General features: G+C 44.9%; 1 protein-coding gene across 3 annotated transcripts in view; it reads left to right on the top strand.

Moving 5' to 3' along the window:
* The window catches only part of lyst (lysosomal trafficking regulator), a 482,598-nt gene that overhangs the window by 342,280 nt on the left and 112,730 nt on the right, over nucleotides 1-27,588 (top strand). For 2 of the 3 annotated variants that reach the window (XM_072498516.1, XM_072498517.1), the window contains 6 exons: nucleotides 13,745-13,975; nucleotides 14,759-14,925; nucleotides 16,849-17,001; nucleotides 18,711-18,872; nucleotides 20,373-20,564; nucleotides 26,984-27,159. In XM_072498516.1, coding sequence (XP_072354617.1) covers nucleotides 13,745-13,975; nucleotides 14,759-14,925; nucleotides 16,849-17,001; nucleotides 18,711-18,872; nucleotides 20,373-20,564; nucleotides 26,984-27,159 — 1,081 coding nt within the window. The remainder of the gene's footprint in view (nucleotides 1-13,744; nucleotides 13,976-14,758; nucleotides 14,926-16,848; nucleotides 17,002-18,710; nucleotides 18,873-20,372; nucleotides 20,565-26,983; nucleotides 27,160-27,588) is intronic. The other variant, XM_072498518.1, reaches the window with a different exon arrangement.

The following is a 27,588-nucleotide window of genomic DNA, read 5'->3' as shown; positions in this document are numbered from 1 at the left end:
CTTAATATCTCCCCCACTAACCTCTCCCTTTCCCTGCCTTCTCTCTTCACCCTGTGAGCCCTGATGGAGATTAGCTCTCCCCTGACCACCGCCTTCAGCGCCTCCCATACTACTCCCACCTACACCTCCCCGTTGTCATTGGCCTCCAGATACCTTTCGATGCACCCCCGCACCCTCCCACACACTTCCTCGTCTGCCAGCAGTCCCACATCCAACCGCCGCATCGGGCGTTGGTCCCTCTCCTCCCCCAGCTCTAGCTCCACCCAATGCGGGGCATGGTCTGAAATGGCTATGGCCGAATACTCCGTTCCCTCCACTTTCGGGATCAATGCCCTGCATTGCAGAACAAAAAAAATCTATCCGGGAGTAGGCCTTATGTACATGGGAGAAAAAAGAAAATTCTCTGGTCAAAGACCTGGCAAATCTCCACAGATCTACTCCCCCCATCTGATCCATAAACCCCCTAAGCACCTTGGCCGCAGCCGGCCTCTTCCCCGACCTCGACCTGGAGCGATCTAATGCTGGGTCCAGCACCGTGTTAAAATCCCCACCCATTATCAAGCTCCCTACCTCCAAGTCTGGAATACGCCCCAACATCCGTTTCATGAATCCAGCATCGTCCCAGTTTGGGGCATATACATTCACCAGTACCACCTCCGTCCCCTGCAACCTACCGCCCACCATCACGTATCGGCCTCCATTGTCCGCTACTATGTTCTTGGCCTCAAACGACACCCGCTTCCCCACCAGTATTGCCACCCCTCTATTCTTCGCATCCAGCCCCGAATGGAACACCTATCCTACCCATCCCTTCCTTAACCTGACCTGACCTGCCACCTTCAGATGTGTCTCCTGACGCCCACATTCCCCATCATCTCGTTTACAGAGAAAGGAGAAGAAAAGATAAAAGGAATTTTAACCAGAACTCTACCCACATCCCCATCCTCATCCCACCCATGAAATATTCTTTCCCCTTATTTACAACCCCGTATGCAACCAACATCCCCCCCCCACAGCCACAGCCCCTCAGTTCAAGTCCAATTTCTCCGCTTGGATAAAGGTCCAAGCCTCTTCTGGCGTTTCAAAATAATGGTGTCGGTCCTGATAAGTGACCCACAGTCTCGCAGGCTGCAGCATGCTGAACCTGACTCTTTTTTTGTGCAGCACCGCCTTGGCCCGGTTGAAGCCAGCTCTTCTCCTTGCCACCTCCGCGCTCCAATCCTGGTAGACTCGGATCACCGCATTCTCCCATCTACTGCTCCGCACCTTCTTGGCCCATCTCAGAACACTTTCTTTGTCCGCGAAGCGATGGAACCTTGCCACTATCGCCCTTGGCGGCTCATCAGCCTTGGGTCTCCTCGCCAGGACCCGGTGAGCCCCTTCCAGCTCCAGGGGGCTCGGAGAGGCCTCCGCATCCATCAGCGACTGGAGCATCGTACTCACATACGCTCCGGCATCAGCTCCCTCCACTCCTTCGGGGAGACCCAGAATCCGGAGATTCTTCCTCCTCGATCTGTTCTCTCGGCCCACCTCCTGTGCACCGCCTCGTGCACCTCCATTTTTACCGCCAGGCCCAGGATCTCGTCCTCGTTCTCATTCGTTTTATCCCTCACCTCACGAAGCTCCACCGCCTGGGCCTTCTGGGTCTCCTTCAGCCCCTCGATCGCCAACAGCATTGGCGCCAGCACCTCTTTTTTAAGCTCCTCCACACAGCGCTTAAGGAACTCCTGCTGGTCCGGCCCCCATGCTGCTCGATCTCTGCCCTCCGCCATCTTGTTTTTTCCCCCTCGTTTTTGCCGCTGCTCCAGAGCCTCTTTCTCCAATGCTCCACCGCCAATTTCCGCCATACAGCGTAAGGGGGGACCTTACTTCACCTTCCCACATGGGAGTGAAGGTCTCCATCCACGGTAGAACTCATTGATCGACCCACTCACAGTAAACTTGATCAGACCGCCTCGAGGTACAGAAAGTCCATTAAATCACCTCGCCACGCTAAGCAATATTCACCGATCAATTAATGAGGCGAATGCCAGGGCGTCCGCCCCCTCATTGTCCTCAACTCCGGCTGGTCCGACAATCCAAATATAGCTGCTGACAGACGGGGCTCTAAATCAGGATTGCCAATATGGTGCTGAAGAACTACCCCCAAAAACTCACCAATTTGGGACAGGCCCAGAACATTTGTTCGCGGGCCCTCTCGAACACCGCTCGCACCTACCTTGAACCCCTGCAAAGAATTGACTCATTCTGACCTTGATGAGTTGTGCCCTAAACACCATCTTGAGCTGGATCAAGCTCAAGCTCGCACAGGATGACGAGGCATTCACCCTGCGGAGGAACTCACTCCACATCACCTTCTCCAAAATGGGTCCCAACACCTCCTCCCACCTGACCTTCACCTCTTCTACGGAGACCTGCTCTTCCCCCAAGATCCGTCCATATATCCAAGACGTGCTGCCCTGTTCTGACCCTGCGCAGGAGAGTATCCTCTCCAATAAAGTGGACGGTGGTGCTACTGGGAAGGTTGGAATTATCTGCCGAGCAAAATCCCTACCTGCAAGTATCTGAACATATTCAAACCCGCAGGTCCTACTTTCTGCTTCAACTTCTCCAAGCTAGCAAACTGACCCTCAAGAAACAAATCCCTCACCCTCTCCAGATGCTTATCTTTCCACCCCCCAAATGTAGCATCCAATTTTGCTGGCTCAAACCAGTCATTTCTACAGATAGGAGCCCATCTTGACACTGCCCCCAGCTGAAACTGCTGACGGAGTTGTCGCCATATTTTCAAAATGGAGACAACCACTGGGTTCAAAGAATATTTCGCCAGAGGAAATGGCAGAGACGCCGTCACCAGCGTCTTCAAGCTAGAACTTTTGCATGACCCCGACTCCATCCACACCCAGGTAGATTCCTGGTCACCACACTACCACCACACCTTCCCCGCATTGGCCGTCCAATAATAAAATATCATGTTCAGCAAGGGCTGCCCCTCTGCCTGCCTATCTCTCTGTAGGATCCCCTTTGAATCTGAGGAGTTCTCCCCACCCATATGAAACCTTCTATGTGCCGCTGCATCCCCCGGAAGAACGACTTGGGTAGAAAAATCTGGGAGGCATTGAAATAAAAAATCACGGCGAGACATTCCTCTTAATGGTTGAATCCGGCCTGTCGGCGATGGTGGAAGGCTGTCCCACCTCTCTAGATCTACCCTACTCGCCAGGCTAGTGTAATTCATAGACCTTACTCAACTTGGTCTGGTCTCACACCCGCAGACTGATTTCTTGTAGGAACACCACATTGGCCCCCGAACCCTTTAAATAGGAAAAAAAACTCTTGCCCTCTTCACGGCAACCCCCCCTTCCCCCAAAACCAAGCTCCGCATGTTCCAGCTGACCAACCTTGTCATGCGTCTCTCACCCCCACTCCTTGTCTCAACCATTCACACCACAAATTCCTGGGTCCCAGGCCCACCTAAGATGGCTTCCAGCCATATCTCTGGGTGAGGCATCGAGAATCCCCTGGTCAATGTTAGTTCACCCTTCCTCTCTCTCACCCCCCCCCCCCCCAATTGTCCCGTCCCTCCCCCTCCAGGCTCGCAGACTCCCTGCCGCCACAACAACCCCATGTCCCACCAAACAAACAAACCACTAGACCAATTGTGTCCCAGCCAATCTGGCTCAACGAGTCACAGCCTCCTCTCTCTCTCTCTTCCCTCCCCCCTCCTCCCACACACACACACACACACACACACACACACACACACACTACTAGTATTGAGTTGATACAAGTGGGGAGGAAGAATAATCATCCTCATTAATAAGTATTTCGAGTGGGAGGAAGCTTATGGAGAGGCATAGACTAATTTAACTGAATGGCCTTTTTTGGCGATGTAAATTCAGTGTAGTCTGGTGAAACATTTCTCATGTTGGGCTCTAAAGTGCTCCTGAATGCTCACCATTGCACTGCATTAGGGTGACAGCTAACCAGCCAGGAGAGATCTTCAAGGAAGTTTACATCTTCGTCCAAACTGAAAATGTTAAGACAACAGAAAAGCCTTTGTACACTTTTTTTCCTGGAAGGCTGTGCACAAACAACAGTGACTGGTGTTTGGGAGGTCAAATCTCCCTTCTTATTTTGGGAAGTTACAACGGTGCCTTTTTTCTCCCAGAGGAATTTGACAGTGTGACTTCCAAGATTTCATAATTGTTTGGCCTGGAACTGTGACTGAATTAACATTGATGTGGAGATGCCGGCGATGGACTGGGGTGAGCACAGTAAGAAGTCTGACAACACCAGGTTACAGTCCAACCGGTTTAAAAACACTTACCTTCACAGGAACAGGCCAGTCGATTTCAGCGGGAGCGGTGCGCAAGTGATTTCTGGGAGGTAAGTTTATCCTTTTAAAAAAAACACTTCTTTTCTGTTTTATTTTTTTCGACCCGCGGACTTCTAGGATGACCCCCCCCCCCCCCGCCCCCCAACCAATACATTCTGGTGGAGAGGAAACCCGAGACACTTCACGTGTAGTGTCTCCCACCCGCCCTCCTCCTCTAACTTAATAATAAGACCCATTGGTGTGAGGTAAGTGCCAAATTATATTATTATTATATTATATTATTAGCTTTGTGCAGGTCAAGGTTCGGAGGTGGAGGAGCAGTCTCTGTCAGGGAGAGAACCTGAGAACATCTAAGACACTCAGAAGGTAAGAAGGTAAGTAAGTGATTTTTACTCATTTTTACTTTTATACCTTTTTCAAATTGTGTGTCGGGGGGAAACTGAAGTGACATCACAGAAAAGCTGTGGCCTGAGTGGCTGGTTGGGAATCTACACTAAATTAAAAAAATTAAGCATTGGTAACTAATTAAACATAATTACTTAATTATAATTTAGAGGAGTATCTAAGCCAGAGATTGGAGAGTGCTATATTTAGCTTTCGCATTTCTATTAGAAACCTAGTGCTAGGAAACAGATAGTTAACAGTAACTTTGAAATTTAAAAAAATATATATTAAAAAAAAATTTTTTTTTTTAATTTTCATTAATTGACGCAATGTCAGTTAGAGGGGTGCAGTGCTCTGACTGTGAGATGTGGCAGGTCCGGGAGGCTTCCAGCGTCCCGGATGGCTTCATCTGCAGAAAGTGCACCCAACTGGAGCTCCTCACAGACCGCATGGTTCGGTTGGATCAGCAATTGGATGCACTTAGGAGCATGCAGGTGGCGGAAAGCGTCATAGATCGCAGTTATGTAAATGTGGTCACAGCCAAGGTGCAGGCAGAGAAATGGGTGACCACCAGAAAGGGCAGGCAGTCAGTGCAGGAATCCCCTGTGGTTGTCCCCCTCTTGAACAGGTGTACCCCTTTGGATACTGTCGGGGGGGGATAGCCTATCAGGGGAAAACAGCAGCAGCCAGAGCAGTGGCACCACGGCTGGCTCTGATGTTCAGAAGGGAGGGTCAAAGAGCAGAAGAGCAATAGTAATAGGGGACTCTATAGTCAGGGGCACAGATAGGCGCTTCTGTGGACGTGAAAGAGACTCCAGGATGGTATGTTGCCTCCCTGGTGCCAGGGTCCAGGATGTCTCCGAACGGGTAGAGGGCATCCTGAAGGGGGAGGGCAAACAGGCAAAGGTCGTTGTACATATTGGTACAAACGACATAGGCAGGAAGGGGCATGAGGTCCTGCAGCAGGAGTTCAGGGAGCTAGGCAGAAAGTTAAAAGACAGGGCCTCTAGGGTTGTAATCTCGGGATTACTCCCTGTGCCACGTGCCAGTGAGGCTAGAAATAGGAAGATAGAGCAGCTAAACACGTGGCTAAACAGCTGGTGTAGGAGGGAGGGTTTCCGTTATCTGGACCACTGGGAGCTCTTCCGGGGCAGGTGTGACCTATATAAGAAGGACGGGTTGCATCTAAACCGGAGAGGCATAAATATCCTGGCCGCGAGGTTTGCTAGTGTCACACGGGAGGGTTTAAACTAGTATGGCAGGGGGGTGGGCACGGGAGCAATAGGTCAGAAGGTGAGAGCACTGAGGGAGAACGAGGGAATAGGGACAGTGGGGCTCTGAGGCAGAGCAGACAGGGAGAAGTTGCTGAACACAGCGGGTCTGGTGGCCTGAAGTGCATATGTTTTAATGCAAGAAGTATTACGGGTAAGGCAGATGAACTTAGAGCTTGGATTAGTACTTGGAACTATGATGTTGTTGCCATTACAGAGACCTGGTTGAGGGAAGGGCAGAATTGGCAGCTAAACGTTCCAGGATTTAAATGTTTCAGGCGGGATAGAGGGGGGTGTAAAACGGGAGGCGGAGTTGCGCTACTGGTTCGGGAGAATATCACAGCTGTACTGCGGGAGGACACCTCAGAGGGCAGTGAGGCTATATGGGTGGAGATCAGGAATAAGAAGGGTGCAGTCACAATGTTGGGGGTTTACTACAGGCCTCCCAACAGCCAGCGGGAGATAGAGGAGCAGATAGGTAGACAGATTTTGGAAAAGAGTAAAAACAACAGGGTTGTGGTGATGGGAGACTTCAACTTCCCCAATATTGACTGGGATTCACTTAGTGCCAGGGGCTTAGACGGGGCGGAGTTTGTAAGGAGCATCCAGGAGGGCTTCTTAAAACAATATGTTGACAGTCCAACTAGGGAAGGGGCGGTACTGGACCTGGTATTGGGGAATGAGCCCGGCCAGGTGGTAGATGTTTCAGTAGGGGAGCATTTCGGTAACAGTGACCACAATTCAGTAAGTTTTAAAGTACTGGTGGACAAGGATAAGAGTGGTCCTAGGATGAATGTGCTAAATTGGGGGAAGGCTAATTATAACAATATTAGGCGGGAACTGAAGAACATAGATTGGGGGCGGATGTTTGAGGGCAAATCAACATCTGACATGTGGGAGGCTTTCAAGTGTCAGTTGAAAGGAATTCAGGACCGGCATGTTCCTGTGAGGAAGAAGGATAAATACGGCAATTTTCGGGAACCTTGGATAACGAGAGATATTGTAGGCCTCGTCAAAAAGAAAAAGGAGGCATTTGTCAGGGCTAAAAGGCTGGGAACAGACGAAGTCTGCGTGGAATATAAGGAAAGTAGGAAGGAACTTAAGCAAGGAGTCAGGAGGGCTAGAAGGGGTCCCGAAAAGTCATTGGCAAATAGGGTTAAGGAAAATCCCAAGGCTTTTTACACATACATAAAAAGCAAGAGGGTAGCCAGGGAAAGGGTTGGCCCACTGAAGGATAGGCAAGGGAATCTATGTGTGGAGCCAGAGGAAATGGGCGAGGTACTAAATGAATACTTTGCATCAGTATTCACCAAAGAGAAGAAATTGGTAGATGTTGAGTCTGGAGAAGAGTGTGTAGATAGCCTGGGTCACATTGAGATCCAAAAAGACGAGGTGTTGGGTGTCTTAAAAAATATTAAGGTAGATAAGTCCCCAGGGCCCGATGGGATCTACCCCAGAATACTGAACGAGGCTGGAGAGGAAATTGCTGAGGCCTTGACAGAAATCTTTGGATCCTCACTGTCTTCAGGGGATGTCCCGGAGGACTGGAGAATAGCCAATGTTGTTCCTCAAGGGTAGCAAGGATAATCCAGGGAACTACAGGCCGGTGAGCCTTACTTCAGTGGTAGGGAAATTACTGGAGAGAATTCTTCGAGACAGGATCTACTCCCATTTGGAAGCAAATGGACGTATTAGTGAGAGGCAGCATGGTTTTGTGAAGGGGAGGTCGTGTCTTACTAACTTGATAGAGTTTTACGAGGAGGTCACTAAGATGATTGATGCAGGTAGGGCAGTGGATCTTGTCTATATGGACTTCAGTAAGGCCTTTGACAAGTCCCTCATGGTAGACTAGTACAAAAGGTGAAGTCACACGGGATCAGGGGTGAGCTGGCAAGGTAGATACAGAACTGGCTAGGTCATAGAAGGCAGAGAGTAGCAATGGAAGGATGCTTTTCTAATTGGAGGACTGTGACCAGTGGTGTTCCACAGGGATCAGTGCTGGGACCTTTGCTCTTTGTAGTATATATAAATGATTTGGAGGAAAATGTAACTGGTCTAATTAGTAAGTTTGCAGACGACACAAAGGTTGGTGGAATTGCGGATAGCGATGAGGACTGTCAGAGGATACAGCAGGATTTAGATTGTTTGGAGACTTGGGCGGAGAGATGGCAGATGGAGTTTAATCCGGACAAATGTGAGGTAATGCATTTTGGAAGGTCTAATGCAGGTAGGGAATATACAGTGAATGGTAGAACCCTCAAGAGTATTGAAAGTCAAAGAGATCTAGGAGTACAGGTCCACAGGTCATTGAAAGGGGCAACACAGGTGGAGAAGGTAGTCAAGAAGGCATACGGCATGCTTGCCTTCATTGGCCGGGGCATTGAGTATAAGAATTGGCAAGTCATGTTGCAGCTGTATAGAACCTTAGTTAGGCCACACTTGGAGTATAGTGTTCAATTCTGGTCGCCACACTACCAGAAGGATGTGGAGGCTTTAGAGAAGGTGCAGAAGAGATTTACCAGAATGTTGCCTGGTATGGAGGGCATTAGCTATGAGGAGCGGTTGAATAAACTCGGTTTGTTCTCACTGGAACGAAGGAGGTTGAGGGGAGACCTGATAGAGGTCTACAAAATTATGAGGGGCATAGACAGAGTGGATAGTCAGAGGCTTTCCCCAGGGTAGAGGGGTCAATTACTAGGGGGCATAGGTTTAAGGTGAGAGGGGCAAGGTTTAGAGTAGATGTACGAGGCAAGTGTTTTACGCAGAGGGTAGTGGGTGCCTGGAACTCGCTACCGGAGGAGGTGGTGGAAGCAGGGACGATAGTGAAATTTAAGGGGCATCTTGACAAATACATGAATAGGATGGGAATAGAGGGATACGGACCCAGGAAGTGTAGAAGATTGTAGTTTAGTCGGGCAGCATGGTCGGCACGGGCTTGGAGGGCCGAAGGGCCTGTTCCTGTGCTGTACATTTCTTTGTTCTTTGTTCTTTGTTCTTTGTTTGTTCCGAATCACTAGCTTTCGAAGCACTGCTCCTTCCTCAGGTGAATTATTGACCTGAGGAAGGAGTAGTGCTCTGAAAGTTGGTGATTCGGAACAAACCTGTTGGACTTTAACCTGGTGTTGTCAGACTTCTTACTGAATTGACATTGAGTAGATACAAGAGGTGAGGAAGGATAATCATCTTTATGAATAAGTAATATGGATGGTTATAATCTTTATTATTGTTACACGTAGGCTTACATTAACACTGCAATGTAGTTACTGTGAAAATCCCCTAGTCGCCACATTCCGGCACCTGTTTGGGTACACGGAGGGAGAATTCAGAATAACCAATTCACCTAACAGTACGTCTTTCAGGACTTGTGGGAGGAAACCGGAGCACCCAGAGGAAACCCTCACAGACACGGGGAGAACGTGCAAACTCCGCACAGACAGTGACCCAAGCTGGGAATCGAACCTGGGACCCTGGCGCTGTGAAGCAACAGTGCTAACCATTGTGCTACCGTGCCGCACGCATTTCATCTGATTCGACCAGTATATATCCTGGTTAGAAATGGGGAGGAGGGACTTCCAGTAGCGACATGTGGAGAGCAGTCGTACACGAGGTGCATTAGAGTACTTTGATTTTGGTGCTTTTCGCACAGTTTTCAGGGCTGATTTGGGGCAGAACTTCATTAGTTCGATGGGATAAGAGTTCCATGTAAAAGGAAATGTCAAAAAGTACAAAACAGGGCCGCAGACAAGTAAAGTATCGTCGTCAGACTCTGAAGTCTCGAGAGCTTTGCTGCAAAAATGGGTGGCTCCTGTTGCAACTTTGGCTACTCCACTGATGGCTAAAATGCTTACTGGCATCTTGGCGGAGGAACTTAAGAAATTACAGCAGGTGCCTCTGAAGATCTAGACAGAGCAATCAAAGGGACCCTGTCCCCCATTCGTGCAGCCTTGGCAAAAACAGATCAGACAGCCAAGGTGTGGTGCTACAGAATGTGGAGTGGCCCTTTCACGGCAGAGTGACCAGATCACCTCCCTGGAAGCGGAGATGGCACGGGTGGCTAGTGATATCAAAGCGCTAAAGGCCAAGGTGGACGATTTGGAGAATCATCTCAGAAGGCAGAACTTGAGAATCATAGGGCTGCCAGAGTGTCTGGAATGCCTGAATCCAACAAAATATATTTTGCAGATGGTGGAGGAGGGTGAAATGGCATCCCTCCTGAATTGGGTTGGGCCCACAGGTCGCTCAGGCAGAAGCTCTGTTTGTGCATTTGTGCATTGAAATTTAAAGTCCTCGTAATCTTTGCCTTGTGAACCAGGAACAATAAGGTGCCGTTATATTAAAAATAACCCAATTGACATCGTTGTCATCACCCTGGACGAGATTATAGGACTCTCTGCACGCTTCTTTATCAATCTTCGTAGCCAATCTTACCAGCTAGTCTGGTAGTCAACCTTGACTACCAGAGTGCCTGCCGAGGACCCACTCAGTATCACATTGGGTCAGCCACAACCCCAGTGGTCGAAAAAGGCATCTGCTTATCACAATTGCTGCGCCTCAGGCCCTACCATCGAAGCCTGGGTCGGCCGGGTGCCCTATCCACTCCTTCCGGAGCCTGGTCTGATCCCTCACCTGTAAATGGGTCTCCTGTAACCACATCAGCGTTGAAGTTCTTTAGATGAGAAAAGACTCTTGATCTCCCACCCAATCCCCTTACGTTTCAGGTGTAAGAATCAGCCATTTCCACCGTCAGGGACAAACACATAAACCTTTAACAGGCATCAATCAGAGGTCCCCCCCAAGACAGCAACCAATCCAATCCCCAGAAAAAAAGAATATTCTAGAACAACCATCAGCCAGCTAACCCCTCCCTCATTCCCCCTTAATCCCCCCTAAATCCCCGAGGTTTTGCCTCCTCAACCGATTTTCCAGGTTGTTGACCTTCAACCGTTTGTTTTAATTGGCCATCATTTTCACCTCAGCCTCCAGCGATGTAAGCTGGTGAGAGTGCTGGCCCATGCACTCTCATCCCCACCGCTTTATCCAACTCCACCTGGACTGGGCCCAGTGCTTCCTCAATTGACTTACATATTTTGTCAGAGATCTGCTTCCACTGCTTCGTGAAGTGTAAGTTGAATTGTTTATTGAATTCTTTGGCCAATATGTCTGAAAGTGCACCTAATGTGATCGGGTCAGAGGCACTCAACTGAGTCTGTTCCTGGCTCCCTGGGATCTTTTCCTTTTTGGGGAGCATGGTTTTAACACGGTAGGGGGACTTATTAAATTGATCTGTACTGTTCCTTGGAGAAAAACACCCGAAAGAAACAGCTGAAAATGCTGATAAAGAGCAGGTCTCAGCTGGAGCTACCGGAAGTGCGACCTCCCTCCATATCGCACTGGAAATTTTTCGTGAAGGTTAATAACATATCTTCCTTATTTGGGCGGGCAAGACCCCCATGGATTCATAGGACATTTCTGCTGAGGGAGAGGCAGTCGGGGCCTAGCTCTGCCTAATCTGTTATTTTGTTATTGGAATGCGAATATTGAAAACGTGTGGGGGTAGTTTAAGATCCTGATTCCATATGGGAGCGGATGGAGGCAAGTTCTTGTAGAGGTACTAGTTTGAGGACCTTGGCTATGGCTCTGCTTCCGTTTACACCCACAAAATTTACTTCAAGCTCGGTGATGGTGGCCACTCTGAGGATATGGAGACAATTCAGGCAACATTTTAAGCTGGGTGCCATGTCAGTGTTAGCCCAAATCTGCAGAAATTATCGCTTTGTTCCAGTGGGTTTGGATTCGTCATTCCGGTCATGGGGGAAGGAGTATTTGGAGAGGCTTGGGGACATTTATAGAGGGGAAGTTTGCTGGTTTTGAGAAATTGTTGGATAAATTCCAACTCCTGAAGACTAATGTATTTAGGGTTTTTGAGGTTTGTGACTTTTTTTGCAAGGAGATTCCTTCCTTTCCCTTGGCACCATCGCCCTTTTGGATAGGGTCCTTTTAATGACCGAGTTGGGGGAGGGGAAGATATCGGATATTTATGGTTGGATCTTGTCGGTGGAGCAAGCGATGTTGGACGAGGTAAACAGGAAATGGAAAAGGGAGCTGGGTCTGGTTTTTGGTGGGGAGGTGTGGAGTGAAGCTCTTCACGGGGTCAACTCTACCTCCTCATGTGCTAGGCTCAGCATGATTCAATTCAAGGTGGTGCACAGGGCACATCTGACCAGGGCAGGGATGAGTGAGTTTTCTTGCCTTCACCTCATTGAAAGCCCGGAGGCGAGTTCTGCTTGGGTGGAGGACCCCAGCTCCGCTCAGTGCTTATTCCTGGTTGAGTGACTGTATGAGGAGGAGGAGAAAGCTTCTGAGGGCAGCATGATGGCTCAGTGGTTCGCAATGCTGCCTCACAGCGCTGAAGACCTGGGTTCCTTCCCGGCTCCAGGTCACTGTCTGTGTGGAGTTTGCACATTCTCCCCGTGTCTGTTGGGTTTCACCCCTACAACCCAAAGATGTACAGGGTACGTGGATTGGCCACATTAAATTGCCCCTTAATTGGGAAAAACATGGGGTACTTCAAATTTAAAATAAGGAAAAAGGTTCCTTTTGTACAGGTTGCAAATGGAAATTGGTGTTCCACAGGCCTCCGTGTTGGATCCCTTGCTGTTTGTAGTATATATTAATGATTTGGACTTAAATGTGTGACACAAAGGTTGGCCGTGTTGATATCGAAGAGGATAGCTGTCGACTCCAGAATTATATCGATGGCTAGGTTGAGTGGGTGGAAAAGTGACAAATGGAACTCAATCCAGAAAAGTGTGAGGTGATGCATTTGGAGAGGGAAAACAAAGGAACACTCACTAAATGGGAGGATATTGAGAGGGGTGGAGGAAGTGAGACACCTTGGAGTTCATGTCCACAGGTCCCTGAAGGTGGCAGGACAGGTGGATAAGGAGGGAAAGAAAGCATAGAATGTTTTCATTTATTGGGTGAGGTTTTGAATACAAAAGCAGGGGTGCAATGCTGGAACTGAATAAAACGCTGGTTTCACACAGATGGAATATTGTGTACAGTTCTGGTCACCACATTACAGGAATGACATAATTGCTCTGAGAGAGTACAGAGGAGATTCACAATATTGAAATTTGCAGCTATGAGGAAAGATTGGATAGGCTAGGCTAGCTCTGACGAAGACTTATCCAGCATCAAAACATTCGCTCTGTTCTCTCCGCACAGATGCTGTCAGACCTCATTAGATTTTCCAGCATTTTCTGTTTTTGTTTCAGATTCCAGCATCAGCAGTGATTTGCTTTTATCTTGGATAGGCAAGGGTTGTTTCCTTAGAACAGAGGAAGCTGACCTAGTAAATTACATTGCTACAAACAAAATAGGTGCATCAAAGAAGCTAGAACTACAAAACTTGTAGAGATCAAGAGCAAAACAGCAGAGTCCTGTCCTAAATGTAGCCCGGATTGTTGTGTCACCCTGGTGTTGATGGGAATTCATTCAGGTATTTACAGATGGAAGATGCTGGTCATTGAACCTACTACCTTCTCAGAATCTGAAAGCACACCACTATTAGAAGCAATAATACTTGAACAGTACTTTGATTTGGATTGGTCTTTAATTGCCCAATGACTTATGCACTGCTGTTAACAGATCTTTGGTTTATAACTGGATATATGCCAAAGTGTATGACATGTTTTACAGAACAGTTCAATTCCTGAGTAATTTGCTGTGTGATTCTTGATTTTTATAGGTTAGATCCAGAGACTATGGCTCACATCGACCCATTTCGTAAAAGATGCATTATTCCTATACTGGGCCTCATTGAAAACTCTCTGTATGAAAATGCATTGGTGCACAATAAATTGTGCATCCTACTCCAGCTTCTGAATGCGTGCCCCAAGTTAGCTGATATACTGCTTGACAATGGCTTGCTATATGTCTTGTTTAACACCTTAGCAACACTAAATGGACTAGAGAATGGGTAAGGAAATTATTATGATGGTCTTCATAAATTGTGGAGTTAAATAATTATCTTGCACTTGTTGCAAATAGTACAAACATTTTAAAACTGTTCCATTTTCCTTTATTAATTTTGGAACAGCTTTTATTTTGCCTTATATCGATGGGGGATCAGAATGAAGCTATTAGGTTCCCATTGTACTACTACAATCAAACTAATATCTGCAATGTAGTCCCATGTCTGTTGGTCAATATTTATTCCTCAACTAATGTCACTAAAACAGGTTATTTGGTCACTATCTCATTACTGTTTGTGGGATCTTTGTACGTGCAAATTTATTGCCATGTTTTCTCAATTACAACAGTAACTACACTTCAAAAATACCTATTGGCTGTAAAGCAATTTGAGATGTCTAAGGTTATGAAAGGCACTTTATAAATGCAGTTCTTTCTTCCTTCTCGCCCTTTAAGATACTTCTCAAAAACTCAGCTCTTTGACCATACTTTTGGTTACCCTTCTGAGTATCTCCTCTTTTATCCTAGCAACTATTTTGTCTCGTAGCACCTCCATACTAAACTTTGGGATAATTTTCTATATTTAATGTGTTCTATAAATGCGAGTTATTCTTGTAGTTTGACCTCAGCTGAGTTAGTTTTGTGGTTCCACAATCTCGTTTGTCACTATTATTTTTAAAAGGCTTTAATACAGTTTGTTAGCTTTTATACTTTACAATTTTCACTATATTCCTGTCTATGAAAGTTGTCTGTTGTGATAAATTTACCCAATCACTTTCTTTCATTGTAGCATTTCAGTGAATGAGTACAAATTATTGTTGTGCGACATTCAGCAACTGCTGGTCGCAATTACCATCCATTCCTGCAGCTCTTCTGGGTTACCGTATTTTCGCATAATAGAGGATTTGATCTCACTGCTTGGATACCTGCAGAACAGCAAGGATACAAAAACAAAAGGTAGCTGTTTAAGACTTAAAACTGTATACAAAGTTTCATTGAATAAAAGTTTAACTTTCAAAAGAGAGACATTGTAGAATGACAGACTCATTTTAAGTCTTTATTTTTGGTATATTTCTTTCATCATATGTGACATTGATGCCATTTGCTCCAGAAGCATGTTTATTTTATTAAAAATGAACCTGTACCATTTGTAAAGTAAGGCGCTGAAAGAATATTGCAACCAAATAGTTCACAATTGGTAATTTTATGTATTGCTGCAAGAAAGAAATGAAAATAAATAGGAATTGGATTGCTGAAATGTTGTGGAAGAAGGATGGTCATGCATCAGGAACAGGTCCATAGACTTAAACTGTCAATGCCTCTTCAATGTTTTTGCTCCCATTGACAGTATTTACTGTATCACCTAACTACATCATTGGTTTTATTTATGGCTCTTTGTGTCTTTGTCTAAGTCATTTATAAATACAGTGAAAGCTGAGACCCCAGTACTAATCCTGGGAGACACCATCAGGCACAATATGCCAATTGGAATGTCTACCCATTATTCCTAATTTCTGATTTCCTACCTTAAATTAAATTATTAAATTAAATTAAATTAAATTAAAATCCTACCCGGGTGCCTACCCATGTCAGTAAGTTACCTCCAAGTCTCTTAGTTGGACCTTATTGAATGTCTTCTGGATATCGAACCATAGAATCCCTACTTTGCAGAAGGAGGCCATTCAGCCCATAGAGTGCACCGTACCTAGGCCCACTCACCCACCCTATCCCTGTAACCCCTGCAACATCTTTGGACACGAAGGGGCAATTGATCATGGCCCTGCACATTTTTAGACTGAGGGAGGAAACCGGAGCACCCGAAGGAAACCCAAGCCAACACAGGGAGAAAGTGCAAACTCCATAAAGTGCAAACTATCTGGACTAATAACATACATAGACACGTTCTTCTATACCTGAATCTGTACACTTACCTTGCAACAGGAATATGGAGCCATGGTAAACTAGGCCTACACTTTTGTTGTGCCGATAATTGTGAATCAAAAACTGCTTTTTATTTCGCTTTTCTCTAGTGCATTCTCAATCTCCCCACATTCTCATTTCTAAAAAAAAAATAACTCCTTAATCCCAACCGCACAATTGGGTATGGACCCTTGAAAGAGTATGCGCATGATTCTGCCTGCCAGTTTAATAAGAGAGAGGCTTAACAATGCAACTGATATGTGTCAGTAGAGTAACATCGAGCCAAGATGAAGAAGTGCTGTTAAAGTAGAAAAGGCAACATATGAGACTTGGGTTTCTCGTTTCTGCACACAATCTAAAATACCCAGGGGGTTATGGATAGCAGTCCAACCAGATTAAGCTATTCTGATGAAACAGTTATAGAATAGTGAAACATTAGCTATGTTTATTATATCAGAGTGCCGCCAAAGGCAAGTGCAAATTTCTTCTGTCGGTGGCTGCATCACAAATAGGGAGAATCTGATGCTTGCTATTTTGGCAGAAACAGGAACCCATGTTTTTAATGGTGAATCAGCATCTTCGCAATGATTTGGAGCCCATTCTGGTATCATTACATTGCACATGTGTGTAGAAGAGTAGGTCCTCTGTGCCATTGACTTCTTTAGAATGGTGCCAGGTGAGTTTAAATAATCGGAAACAGCAGTCCATGAAGATCAGTATAATGACATCATCTGAAATCAGATTTTTATTAATAGCAAGAAAAATGTTGACTGAATCCTGCCCCTCTTTCATTCTCAGCAGGGTTCAGCAGAGTCAGATGTACAGAGCATATGTAGACAGGGGAAAAGTGTTGATGCGATAAATAAACAGGGGACTTCATTTCAAAGTCTTCCTACGAGTACTCTGCTATCTCAGCCTAATTCTGCACTGTAAATGTAATTGCCGTCTTTCCTTATTTAGAAATGGCTGTTGCACTGCAGTTCCGAGTCCTTCAGAGTGCCATCGAGTTTATTAAAAATACAGCCAATCAGGATGCTCAGAATATGAGTAGTTCTTTCAATTTACCTGCAACACAGCATCATGCCATTCGCCAGAAGAGGAAAAGTATTGCTGGTGAGTCTTGTAACTATCCAGTGGTTGCACTGTAACTGTCTGATGAATAGCAAAGCAGTGTAAACATAACCGTTTCACATTTTGAACTATATACAGATTAGATTTATTTAAGTGGTTTATTTGATTTCTTTGTTTTTCCATTTCCATGTTGTAATATTTTAATTGGATTTTAATCATTTGTTCAGTGAATGGAACCTAGAATTGGATAGATCTCTACTCTTGGACCTCGGGCTTCACTGCATAGATATACACAATTATGTTCATGTGGAGAAAGACCAGTTGAACCAATTGACCTATTTCTATGTTGTATGTTCTATGTAATTCTCCTCCTCAGAAACCTGAAGTGATTGAAGCTGTGACTGTTCTCTCAGAATGGAACTTTCTTCATGGCAGATACAAATATTTATAGTAGTTATTACAAACATGATGAGTGACTTTGCTGCAATACATATTACTGCAGCTTAATAAGAATTATATTTTTATATTCAATTTAAAGGCCCACTGTCTTATCTCAAGAAGCTTGAAATAGTTTGATGCAACTGGTTCTTTCAGTCTTGTGTATTAATAATCACAGAGGCACAAATATCTCTCTTTGTCAACTATATTGTCAAAAGAATATCGCTGCAAGAGAATCTTTCTGATCTCTCACACAAGTTAGACAAGCAGTCACTAGATTTTGTTTCTGTAGTTATTTTCAGAGTACTGTTGTGATTGAATAATGTACAGGATGGCATGGCATAACCTGACACTTGAGTCCATGATTCCTAGCAGCTGAGCACTGGCCTGAAAGAAAGTCTTATATAAATGCAAATCCAGCAGAGGGTTTTTAAATATTTTTCATGAGGTGTATGTATAAGTCGGAGCAGTATAATTCAGAGCTAGATCATCAATGTGTAGACTAGGACAATGTAATTCAGAGTTAGAAGCAGATCTCAATGCTGGGAGGTAATTGGAAACTAGATTGGAGAAACTAAATGGACAAGACAGTCAATAGACTTATACACAACAAAAGAAGGGAGTTTAGTTTACATGTCAAAAGCTGCAAAATTGTTTTAGTGTCAAATTTAAGTTGTATTCAAATTTGTGATTACTACTCAAAACTCTTTCGCTTGTTTTTTTCCAACTAAAGGCAGCAATTGTCAAAATTGAATGAACCAATTTTTAGGCAGCTTCTATTTCGACATTTTTACTTCACGTTATCTTGCCAACTGCATTGTACAATAAAAACCCGTTTGTAAAGTTGTTGTTGAATTATATTGAAGGGCCAGCATGTTTGTGTGATGGCATTCTAGTTCGGATTTTTTAAGGAAGAGCCTACATTATTTGTTTCATAGGGATGTACAGGGATTGCATTGCAATAAAACTTCCTGTTGTGCACATACACATAGATGAGAAATGCTTTGGCAAACCCTTCTTTGTGGATGCAGTGTCCCTTTGATGAAACATGTTGCAAGCTACATACATGAAACTTTTATTTGTTTTGCTTTTTAAGATCATTTTATTTTTTGAATTTTATATGGTATTTGTTGGCATTGCTTCTAAAAATATCAAATTAGTTGCAAAATATTTACTTGGGATTGTTCAAGATGTGGCTCTTGCGAATTTACATGGTCCATTGCCTTTCGACTTGAGTGATTGTACATTTTTAGCCATTGTGTAGTCCTTCCCTGCATACATCTCTATTTTATTTGTACTTGTTTACAATGAAGGTTCAATTGCATTGAAAGATTCCATAATTCCACGGCTGCCAAGACAACATTTCTCCTCGTATAGTCACCTTCCGATGACCTATTGCTTCAACTTAGTAAGCCAGGAGTCTCCCCTGGAGTCCCCAACTGGATCTACTTCTTATACTTTCCCTACAGAAGCAGGTGCAGTAGTGATCTTCAGATGTCGGATCCCAGAAAAACATTTCATTTTGAAATGTTTGTGTCAAAAGTAGACTGCAAAAGTGGAGAAAAAGCCCTCTCCTCAATACTGTATACCGAAGAAATGTCTTGTCTCAAAAATGTTTTACGGTAGCAATATATTCCAGATAAAGTGGAAATACACTGCAATGGAAATTCAGCAAAGTGTTCTGTTGACATTTTTAGGTTTACAATATTAAGAGCAAATCAGTGTTTGGGTTCACCTTTGAACTGATTTGTTTGCAGTTCTGTTGCAACTAATACTAACAAAATAATGCTATTCATCGAGAATAGCAATAAAGTATTACATCCCAAACATCACTTGTTTACATAGTGTTGTTTTGAAGACATGGGCTTTTACTTTTCCTATCATCCAATTGTTTAAAATCTTGGAAATCTTAGTGCTTTGTTTTCACACGCTAACAATGCATTTGTTAATGGATACAGTAACTTTGTCTTTTGTGAAAACATTTTGATAGCTTATCAAATTAAAAAGCAATGAAGATAATTTGTGTAGTTAAATCAGAATTGTCGATAATAGTGACTGTTTAATCATGCCAAAGTAAATCTATCGATTGCTCTTTGGCTGGTGTTTTATTCTTTCCCTGCCTGTTATGGTTGCCAGCCCTCCTGGGATGGCTGGGAGTCCATCAGAATCAGCCTCAATCTCTTGGTGGCCAAAAACAATTCCAGGAGTGTCAGTCAACCGCTAGTCAATCACAGCCCAGACCCTGATACTACCTGACCTTCCCTTTGTCAGGGACCGGCTGCCAGCCAGTCACATCTGGATACTGGTACCACCTGACCTTCCCTACACCAGGGACCTACTTCCCCACCCACGGAAAAGCTCAACTCTGTTTCAACAGAGGCCACTTGATGGAAATATCTGAACTGTCTACTGACTATTTGCTCCAATCAGTTGAAGCAATGCCCAACTCAATGGGGCTACAGAGCTGGAGGAAGGGGCACTGATTATGAGCCAAGGTTAGGCTCAGCTGATGCTGGATGTTGCCATAGTGGGTAATTAGTGTTATTAATATTATTAATGAGTGTTAGATTGATTTACAGGTTACCAGGTGGACTGTGGTAGTGAATTTCCATCCCCAGCACAACTGGCAGGGGAAAGAACTGTTTAAACTCAGTAATGGAGTTTATTGGAGACAGGTTCATTCCGTCTCACTGTGTCACAGGCCCTCTCTCTCGTTTCACCTACTTGCATCACACTTTTGGCTTTCCACGATGTCTTTTTCCGCCAATGTCTCACTGATTATGTCCAACCGGAGTTGGCAACCTTGCTGCCTGTAGGAATTTGATTCATTGTTACTTGAGCTTGCTAGTGCCTCTAAATGCATTGCACTTTAGAATCTGTTGGCAGCCTTCCACAAGAGGAGTGTATTTTATAAAGAAAAAATAGTAAGCACAAGTTTTCTGATTGTGAATTTGATTTGGAATCCATATTGCCAGGTCCTCGTAGGTTTTCGGCTGCCCCGTCCGATACCTTGATGATGCAAATGCGATCTGTCGCCAGCGATGAGCTCTCTGTGTTAATGCAGAGAAGGATGAGCCACGACAACTCCATGAGAGCTTCTGAGACTGAGTTTGTCCAGAGACTGCAGAGACTCACTGTTTTATCAGTTAATAGGCTGATCTACCAAGGTAGGCAATTCAGATTGCTTTCCCAGTTTCCTTCCTCTTACCGTCTCTCTCGAAGATGTTCCTTGTTTGAATCCACCGACGACAGCACTCTCCCAAGACCTTATCCAAGTAGAGATTTTTATTTTGAACGTAGCCATGCTATTTGTTCACAGAGATTCTCACAACCAAGCCCACTATTGTCTTCATCCAACATGTTCTGACATTGACGCTTCAGGAAATCACTGGATAATGCTCAGGAGTTGGAATCTCAGCTAATTATTCTGTTTCACTTCCCCAAACCGTATGATGTTCAGTACTAGTGCTGACCAAGATCAATACAGAGGTTGTACCTGGGAACCCCCTGATCTGTGTTACTTAGTACATTTACCCTCTGAGTCACTGGACAAGCATTTGTACGTTTCTAATTTCCAACATGTGTACAATGTTGTGTTGTACTTTTTCCATAGTTAGAAATAAAATATTAACTGAGGTCTTTTAAAAAAAATGTTAATTCTATTTTCATGGTAATGAATTCCTACTCTTCAGTCCAACTGATGTCAGCTGAGAGAATGACCTGCTCCACTGTGTTCCATGGGCACACACTAGGAGATGCGAGTTACCACCCAGACTTGATTATTCCAGATCTTTCTCCGTACCAAATTTTATTTCGCTGTTGTCGAATTTTGCTTTGGTAGAAGAGCATCAAAAGGGCATGGTGAAATCTTGGCGAATTCTCTTTTTATTCCATTGGCTGGCCCTCTAATCCTGTTACTGCTTTGTCCTGGGAACTGATATATGAGATTCACCCAGACAGTTAAGTATTTTAGGGGATGGATTTATTAGGCAGGAATATATCTAGAACCTAATTTTCAAACTTACCTCAGAGTTTCACATAAGTACTTTGAAGTAGGGCGGCACATGACACAGTGGTTAGCACTGCTGCCTACGACGCTGAGGACGCGGGTTCGATCCCGGCCCTGGGTCACTGTCCGTGTGGAGTATGCACATTCTCCCCGTGTCTGCGTGGGTTTCACCCCCACAACCCAAAGATGTGCAGGTTAGGTGGATTGGCCATGCTAAATTGCCCCTTAATTGTACAAAAAAAATAATTGCGTACTCTAGGGGCTGGTTTAGCACAGGGCTAAATCGCTGGCTTTGAAAGCAGACCAAGGCAGGCCAGCAGCACGGATTAATTCCCGTACCAGCCTCCCCGAACAGGTGCTGGAATGTGGCGACTAGGGGCTTTTCACAGTAACTTCATTTGAAGCCTACTTGTGACAATAAGCAATTTTCATTTCATTTTCAATTCTAAATTTATTGAAAAACAGAAGTACAACGACTGTTACTTGGGCATGGTTGATTTGCTCCATCAAGATGATCCAAAAATTGATGAAATCAATTTGTTTGTTTTTTGTTGATGGAAAAATGTTGCCCAGGAAACCGCCATCTCCTCCTGCTCCTATGTTTCTTTAAATAATGCCATGGAATTTTTAACATCAAAATGAACCACAGGAATAGGCACTTCCAGCAACTCACCCCCAATACTGCTGAAAGTTTTATCGATGAAGCTTGCAGCCTCTTATGCTCTCCTTACTAGCCACCTCAACTGTACAAACCCTCTCCTGCCGTCACAGACTGTCCTTTTTAACTTGTTGAAAACCCCTTACATTTCTTATCTTTTCCCAGCTCTGATGAAAGATCATTGACCAATAACTCTGTTTCGCGTTTCACAGATGCTTCCTGACCTGTTGAGTATTTCCAGCATTTTCTGTTTTTATTTTTTACTTCAATTTACCAGCATCTGCAATATTTTCCTTTTGCCCAAAGTGGAGCTAATTTTTACCCCACTTTTCCCCACATCATCACACTGCAAAGTCACCTGCAACTGCACACTTTATCCCTCCTTATGGACCATTGTTGGTGTCTTCCAAAGATGGTTTCATTCTCCTTCATTGCCCCTCCTCTGAGGTTTGTTTGCTGTCACGTGCTGCCTTGTGACAGCATTGTCCACAAACATGGAGTCAGCTGTCATATGAATGCTGAGGACAAGCAGCTGTACCTCTCCGCCAATTCCATTAACTCCACGATTCTTACTGTGATATCTGACAAAAACTATGGACAAGTCATATTTTCTCCACGTTAAGGCTGCAAGACTGAAACCATGTGTGCACTTCAAAAGCGCTTCATTGGCTGTCACCATTTTGAGATCACTTGAATCCAATGGTCAAACACAATATAAATGGAAGCTTTTCTATCCCCTATGCAGCAAACCCCCTCCCGCCTCGACCTACTTATTGCGTCAAATCTTCAGTCCTCACATAAGACCATAAGACATAGGAGCAGAATTAGGACATTCAGCCCCATCAAGTTTGCTCCACCACTAAATCATGGCTGATTTGTTTCTCATCCCCATTTTCATGCCTTCTCCCCATAACCCCTGATCCCCTTATTGATCAAGAACCTATCTATCTGTCTTAAAGACACTCAGTGATTTGGCCTCCAAAGCCTTCTGCGGCAAAGAATTCCACAGGTTCACCACCATCTGGTGGAAGAAATTCCTCCTCATCTCTCTTTTAAAGGATCGTACCTTCAGTCTGTGACTGTGCCCTCGGTTTCTAGTTTCCCCTACAAGTGGAAACATCCTCTCCACATTCACTCTACCCAGGCCTCTCAGTATTCTGTAAGTTTCAATGAGATCCCCCCTCATCCTTCTAAACTCCATTGAGGACAGACCCAGTGTCCTCAACGGTTCCTCATATGACAAGTCCTTCTCTGCATTTTAAAATTGTTTATGAAGTGTATTGGGACAAAAGAACAAAGAACAAAGAAATGTACAGCACAGGAACAGGCCCTTCGGCCCTCCAAGCCCGCGCCGACCATACTGCCCGACTAAACTACAATCTTCTACACTTCCTGGGTCCGTATCCTTCTATTCCCATCCTATTCATATATTTGTCAAGATGCCCCTTAAATGTCCCTATCGTCCCTGCTTCCACTACCTCCTCCGGTAGCGAGTTCCAGGCACCCACTACCCTCTGCGTAAAAAACTTGCCTCGTACATCTACTCTAAACCTTGCCCCTCTCACCTTAAACCTATGCCCCCTAGTAATTGACCCCTCTACCCTGGGGAAAAGCCTCTGACTATCCACTCTGTCTATGCCCCTCATAATTTTGTAGACCTCTATCAGGTCGCCCCTCAACCTCCTTCGTTCCAGAGAGAACAAACCGAGTTTATTCAATCGCTCCTCATAGCTTATGCCCTCCATACCAGGCAACATTCTGGTAAATCTCTTCTGCACCCTCTCTAAAGCCTCCACATCCTTCTGGTAGTGTGGCGACCAGAATTGAACACTATACTCCAAGTGTGGCCTAACTAAGGTTCTATACAGCTGCAACATGACTTGCCAATTCTTATACTCAATGCCCCGTCCAATGAAGGCAAGCATGCCGTATGCCTTCTTGACTACCTTCTCCACCTGTGTTGCCCCTTTCAATGACCTGTGGACCTGTACTCCTAGATCTCTTTGACTTTCAATACTCTTGAGGGTTCTACCATTCACTGTATATTCCCTACCTGCATTAGCCCTTCCAAAATGCATTACCTCACATTTGTCCGGATTAAACTCCATCTGCCATCTCTCCGCCCAAGTCTCCAGACAATCTAAATCCTGCTGTATCCTCAGACAGTCCTCATCGCTATCCGCAATTCCACCAACCTTTGTGTCGTCTGCAAACTTACTAATCAGACCAGTTACATTTTCCTCCAAATCATTTATATATACTACAAACAGCAAAGGTCCCAGCACTGATCCCTGTGGAACACCACTGGTCACAGCCCTCCAATTAGAAAAGCATCCCTCCATTGCTACCCTCTGCCTTCTATGGCCTAGCCAGTTCTGAATCCACCTTGCCAGCTCACCCCTGATCCCGTGTGACTTCACCTTTTGTACTAGTCTACCATGAGGGACCTTGTCAAAGGCCTTACTGAAGTCCATGTAGACAACATCCACTGCCCTACCTGCATCAATCATCTTAGTGACCTCCTCGAAAAACTCTATCAAGTTAGTGAGACACGACCTCCCCTTCACAAAACCGTGCTGCCTCTCACTAATACGTCCATTTGCTTCCAAATGGGAGTAGATCCTGTCTCGAAGAATTCTCTCCAGTAATTTCCCTACCACTGAAGTAAGGCTCACCGGCCTGTAGTTCCCGGGATTATCCTTGCTACCCTTCTTAAACAGAGGAACAACATTGGCTATTCTCCAGTCCTCCGGGACATCCCCTGAAGACAGCGAGGATCCAAAGATTTCTGTCAAGGCCTCAGCAATTTCCTCTCCAGCCTCCTTCAGTATTCTGGGGTAGATCCCATCAGGCCCTGGGGACTTATCTACCTTAATATTTTTTAAGACACCCAACACCTCGTCTTTTTGGATCACAATGTGACCCAGGCTATCTACACCCCCTTCTCCAGACTCAACATCTACCAATTCCTTCTCTTTGGTGAATACTGATGCAAAGTATTCATTTAGTACCTCGCCCATTTCCTCTGGCTCCACACATAGATTCCCTTGCCTATCCTTCAGTGGGCCAACCCTTTCCCTGGCTACCCTCTTGCTTTTTATGTACGTGTAAAAAGCCTTGGGATTTTCCTTAACCCTATTTGCCAATGACTTTTCATGACCCCTTCTAGCCCTCCTGACTCCTTGCTTAAGTTCCTTCCTACTTTCCTTATATGCCACACAGGCTTCGTCTGTTCCCAGCCTTTTAGCCCTGACAAATGCCTCCTTTTTCTTTTTGACGAGGCCTACAATATCACTCGTCATCCAAGGTTCCCGAAAATTGCCGTATTTATCTTTCTTCCTCACAGGAACATGCCTGTCCTGTATTCCCTTCAACTGACACTTGAAAGCCTCCCACATGTCAGATGTTGATTTGCCCTCAAACATCCGCCCCCAATCTATGTTCTTCAGTTCCCGCCTAATATTGTCATAATTAGCCTTCCCCCAATTTAGCACATTCATCCTCGGACCACTCTTATCCTTGTCCACCAGTACTTTAAAACTTACTGAATTGTGGTCACTGTTACCGAAATGCTCCCCTACTGAAACATCTACCACCTGGCCGGGCTCATTCCCCAATACCAGGTCCAGTACCGCCCCTTCCCTAGTTGGACTGTTTACATATTGTTTTAAGAAGCCCTCCTGGATGCTCCTTACAAACTCCGCCCCGTCTAAGCCCCTGGCACTAAGTGAGTCCCAGTCAATATTGGGGAAGTTGAAGTCTCCCATCACCACAACCCTGTTGTTTTTACTCTTTTCCAAAATCTGTCTACCTATCTGCTCCTCTATCTCCCGCTGGCTGTTGGGAGGCCTGTAGTATACCCCCAACATTGTGACTGCACCCTTCTTATTCCTGATCTCTACCCATATAGCCTCACTGCCCTCTGAGGTGTCCTCTCGCAGTATAGCTGTGATATTCTCCCGAACAAGTAGCGCAACTCCGCCTCCCCTTTTACATCCCCCTCTATCCCGCCTGAAACATCTAAATCCTGGAACGTTTAGCTGCCAATCCTGCCCTTCCCTCAACCAGGTCTCTGTAATGGCAATAACATCATAGTTCCAAGTAGTAATCCAAGCTCTAAGTTCATCTGCCTTACCCGTAATGCTCCTTGCATTAAAACATATGCACTTCAGGCCACCAGACCCGCTGTGTTCAGCAACTTTTCCCCGTCTGCTCTGCCTCAGAGCCACACTGTCCCTATTCCCTAGTTCTCCCTCAATGCTCTCACCTTCTGACCTATTGCTCCCGTACCCACCCCCCTAATCATGTTTTGTATTGATACAGTTTTTCCAACAATAGTACTTGGGTAGCAACGTTAACATTCAATTCACATAAATATGTAAATATATAGAAATCTAGCCATATAGAAACAAGCATTGGTGATGTAGAGGGAAAATAACACTAGGTTGTTCCATCAAGGTCTACCAAAAGAAAAACAACCAAAGAATAAAGAATTTGTGAAATGTCAATTTAGAACAAATATTAAGAAAATGTTTTCAGTCAAACAGTGATAAATCTTTGGAATAATCTGTCAAAATAATAAAATACAACTGTTGAGTTTACCCAAAATAAATTAATTACTATGAAAAGAGAGTTAAGCTAAATTAACTTTTCTCCATGTAGACTTTTTGTGCATGCTTAAGGCTCAGAAATGTCTTTGTCCCAACAGATTAAGAGTGATGTGACTTATTTTTGTGTTCATTAAACGAGAAACATGCAATGTATTAAGTAGTTATCTCTTCATTCTGCTCGGGCAACAATTCCATGTACTAATTTATATGTTGACCCACCTTTCTGTGGGCCCACTCATCTTTTACTTTTTTAAATGTGATTTTTGTTTTAAATTTGTGGCTTGTTGTGACATTCATATGTTTATTTAGACCCTGACCGTGACATTCTGGATTTATTGAGCATATCCGAATATCCTCATTATAGAATATCAACCCCTCCAGGTGAAGGCTCCGAGGAAGGTGCATCAGGGCTACCCAGCAACAACATAAAAATGTTTCAGAAAGAAATGCTAAAACTAATGGTTGAAGGGATTAAAATATCATTGGTGAGTATAGCTGCATGTAATCAAAATATTTTGGGAGAGATCGAACGGCCACGCCGTGCCCAAAAAGCAGCTCACCGCACACAGCATGGCCGATAAAAGCCGGGAGACCCGACTCCTGGGATCTACCTGTCTCGTAAAGTCTTGTGAGACATTGCAATGTAAATCCCATTGTGGGCGGGATCGTGTTTTAGCAAGTCTGCATATTAGAGTGAAACAGCTAGTCTCACTTTAATATGCAGTTTCCTAAGCTACCCGAGGAGTTGGGATCTATCCCCTTTGCCGCGCTAGACAGAACGGCACTCATGGGGGTTTCCCAGGGGATCGGAGGCCCCAAGGTGCATGCCCTTTGGGCAGGGTGGTACCCTGGCACTGTTGGTGTCACCCAGGCACTGCCAGCCTGGCACCCTGGCAGTGCCATCTGGGTGCGAG

This window comes from Scyliorhinus torazame, chromosome 4 (assembly GCF_047496885.1).
Source record: "Scyliorhinus torazame isolate Kashiwa2021f chromosome 4, sScyTor2.1, whole genome shotgun sequence".
Lineage (NCBI taxonomy): Eukaryota > Metazoa > Chordata > Chondrichthyes > Carcharhiniformes > Scyliorhinidae > Scyliorhinus > Scyliorhinus torazame.
The sequence above is the reverse complement of the archived record's forward strand: the minus strand, read 5'-3'. Positions and strand labels throughout refer to the sequence as shown.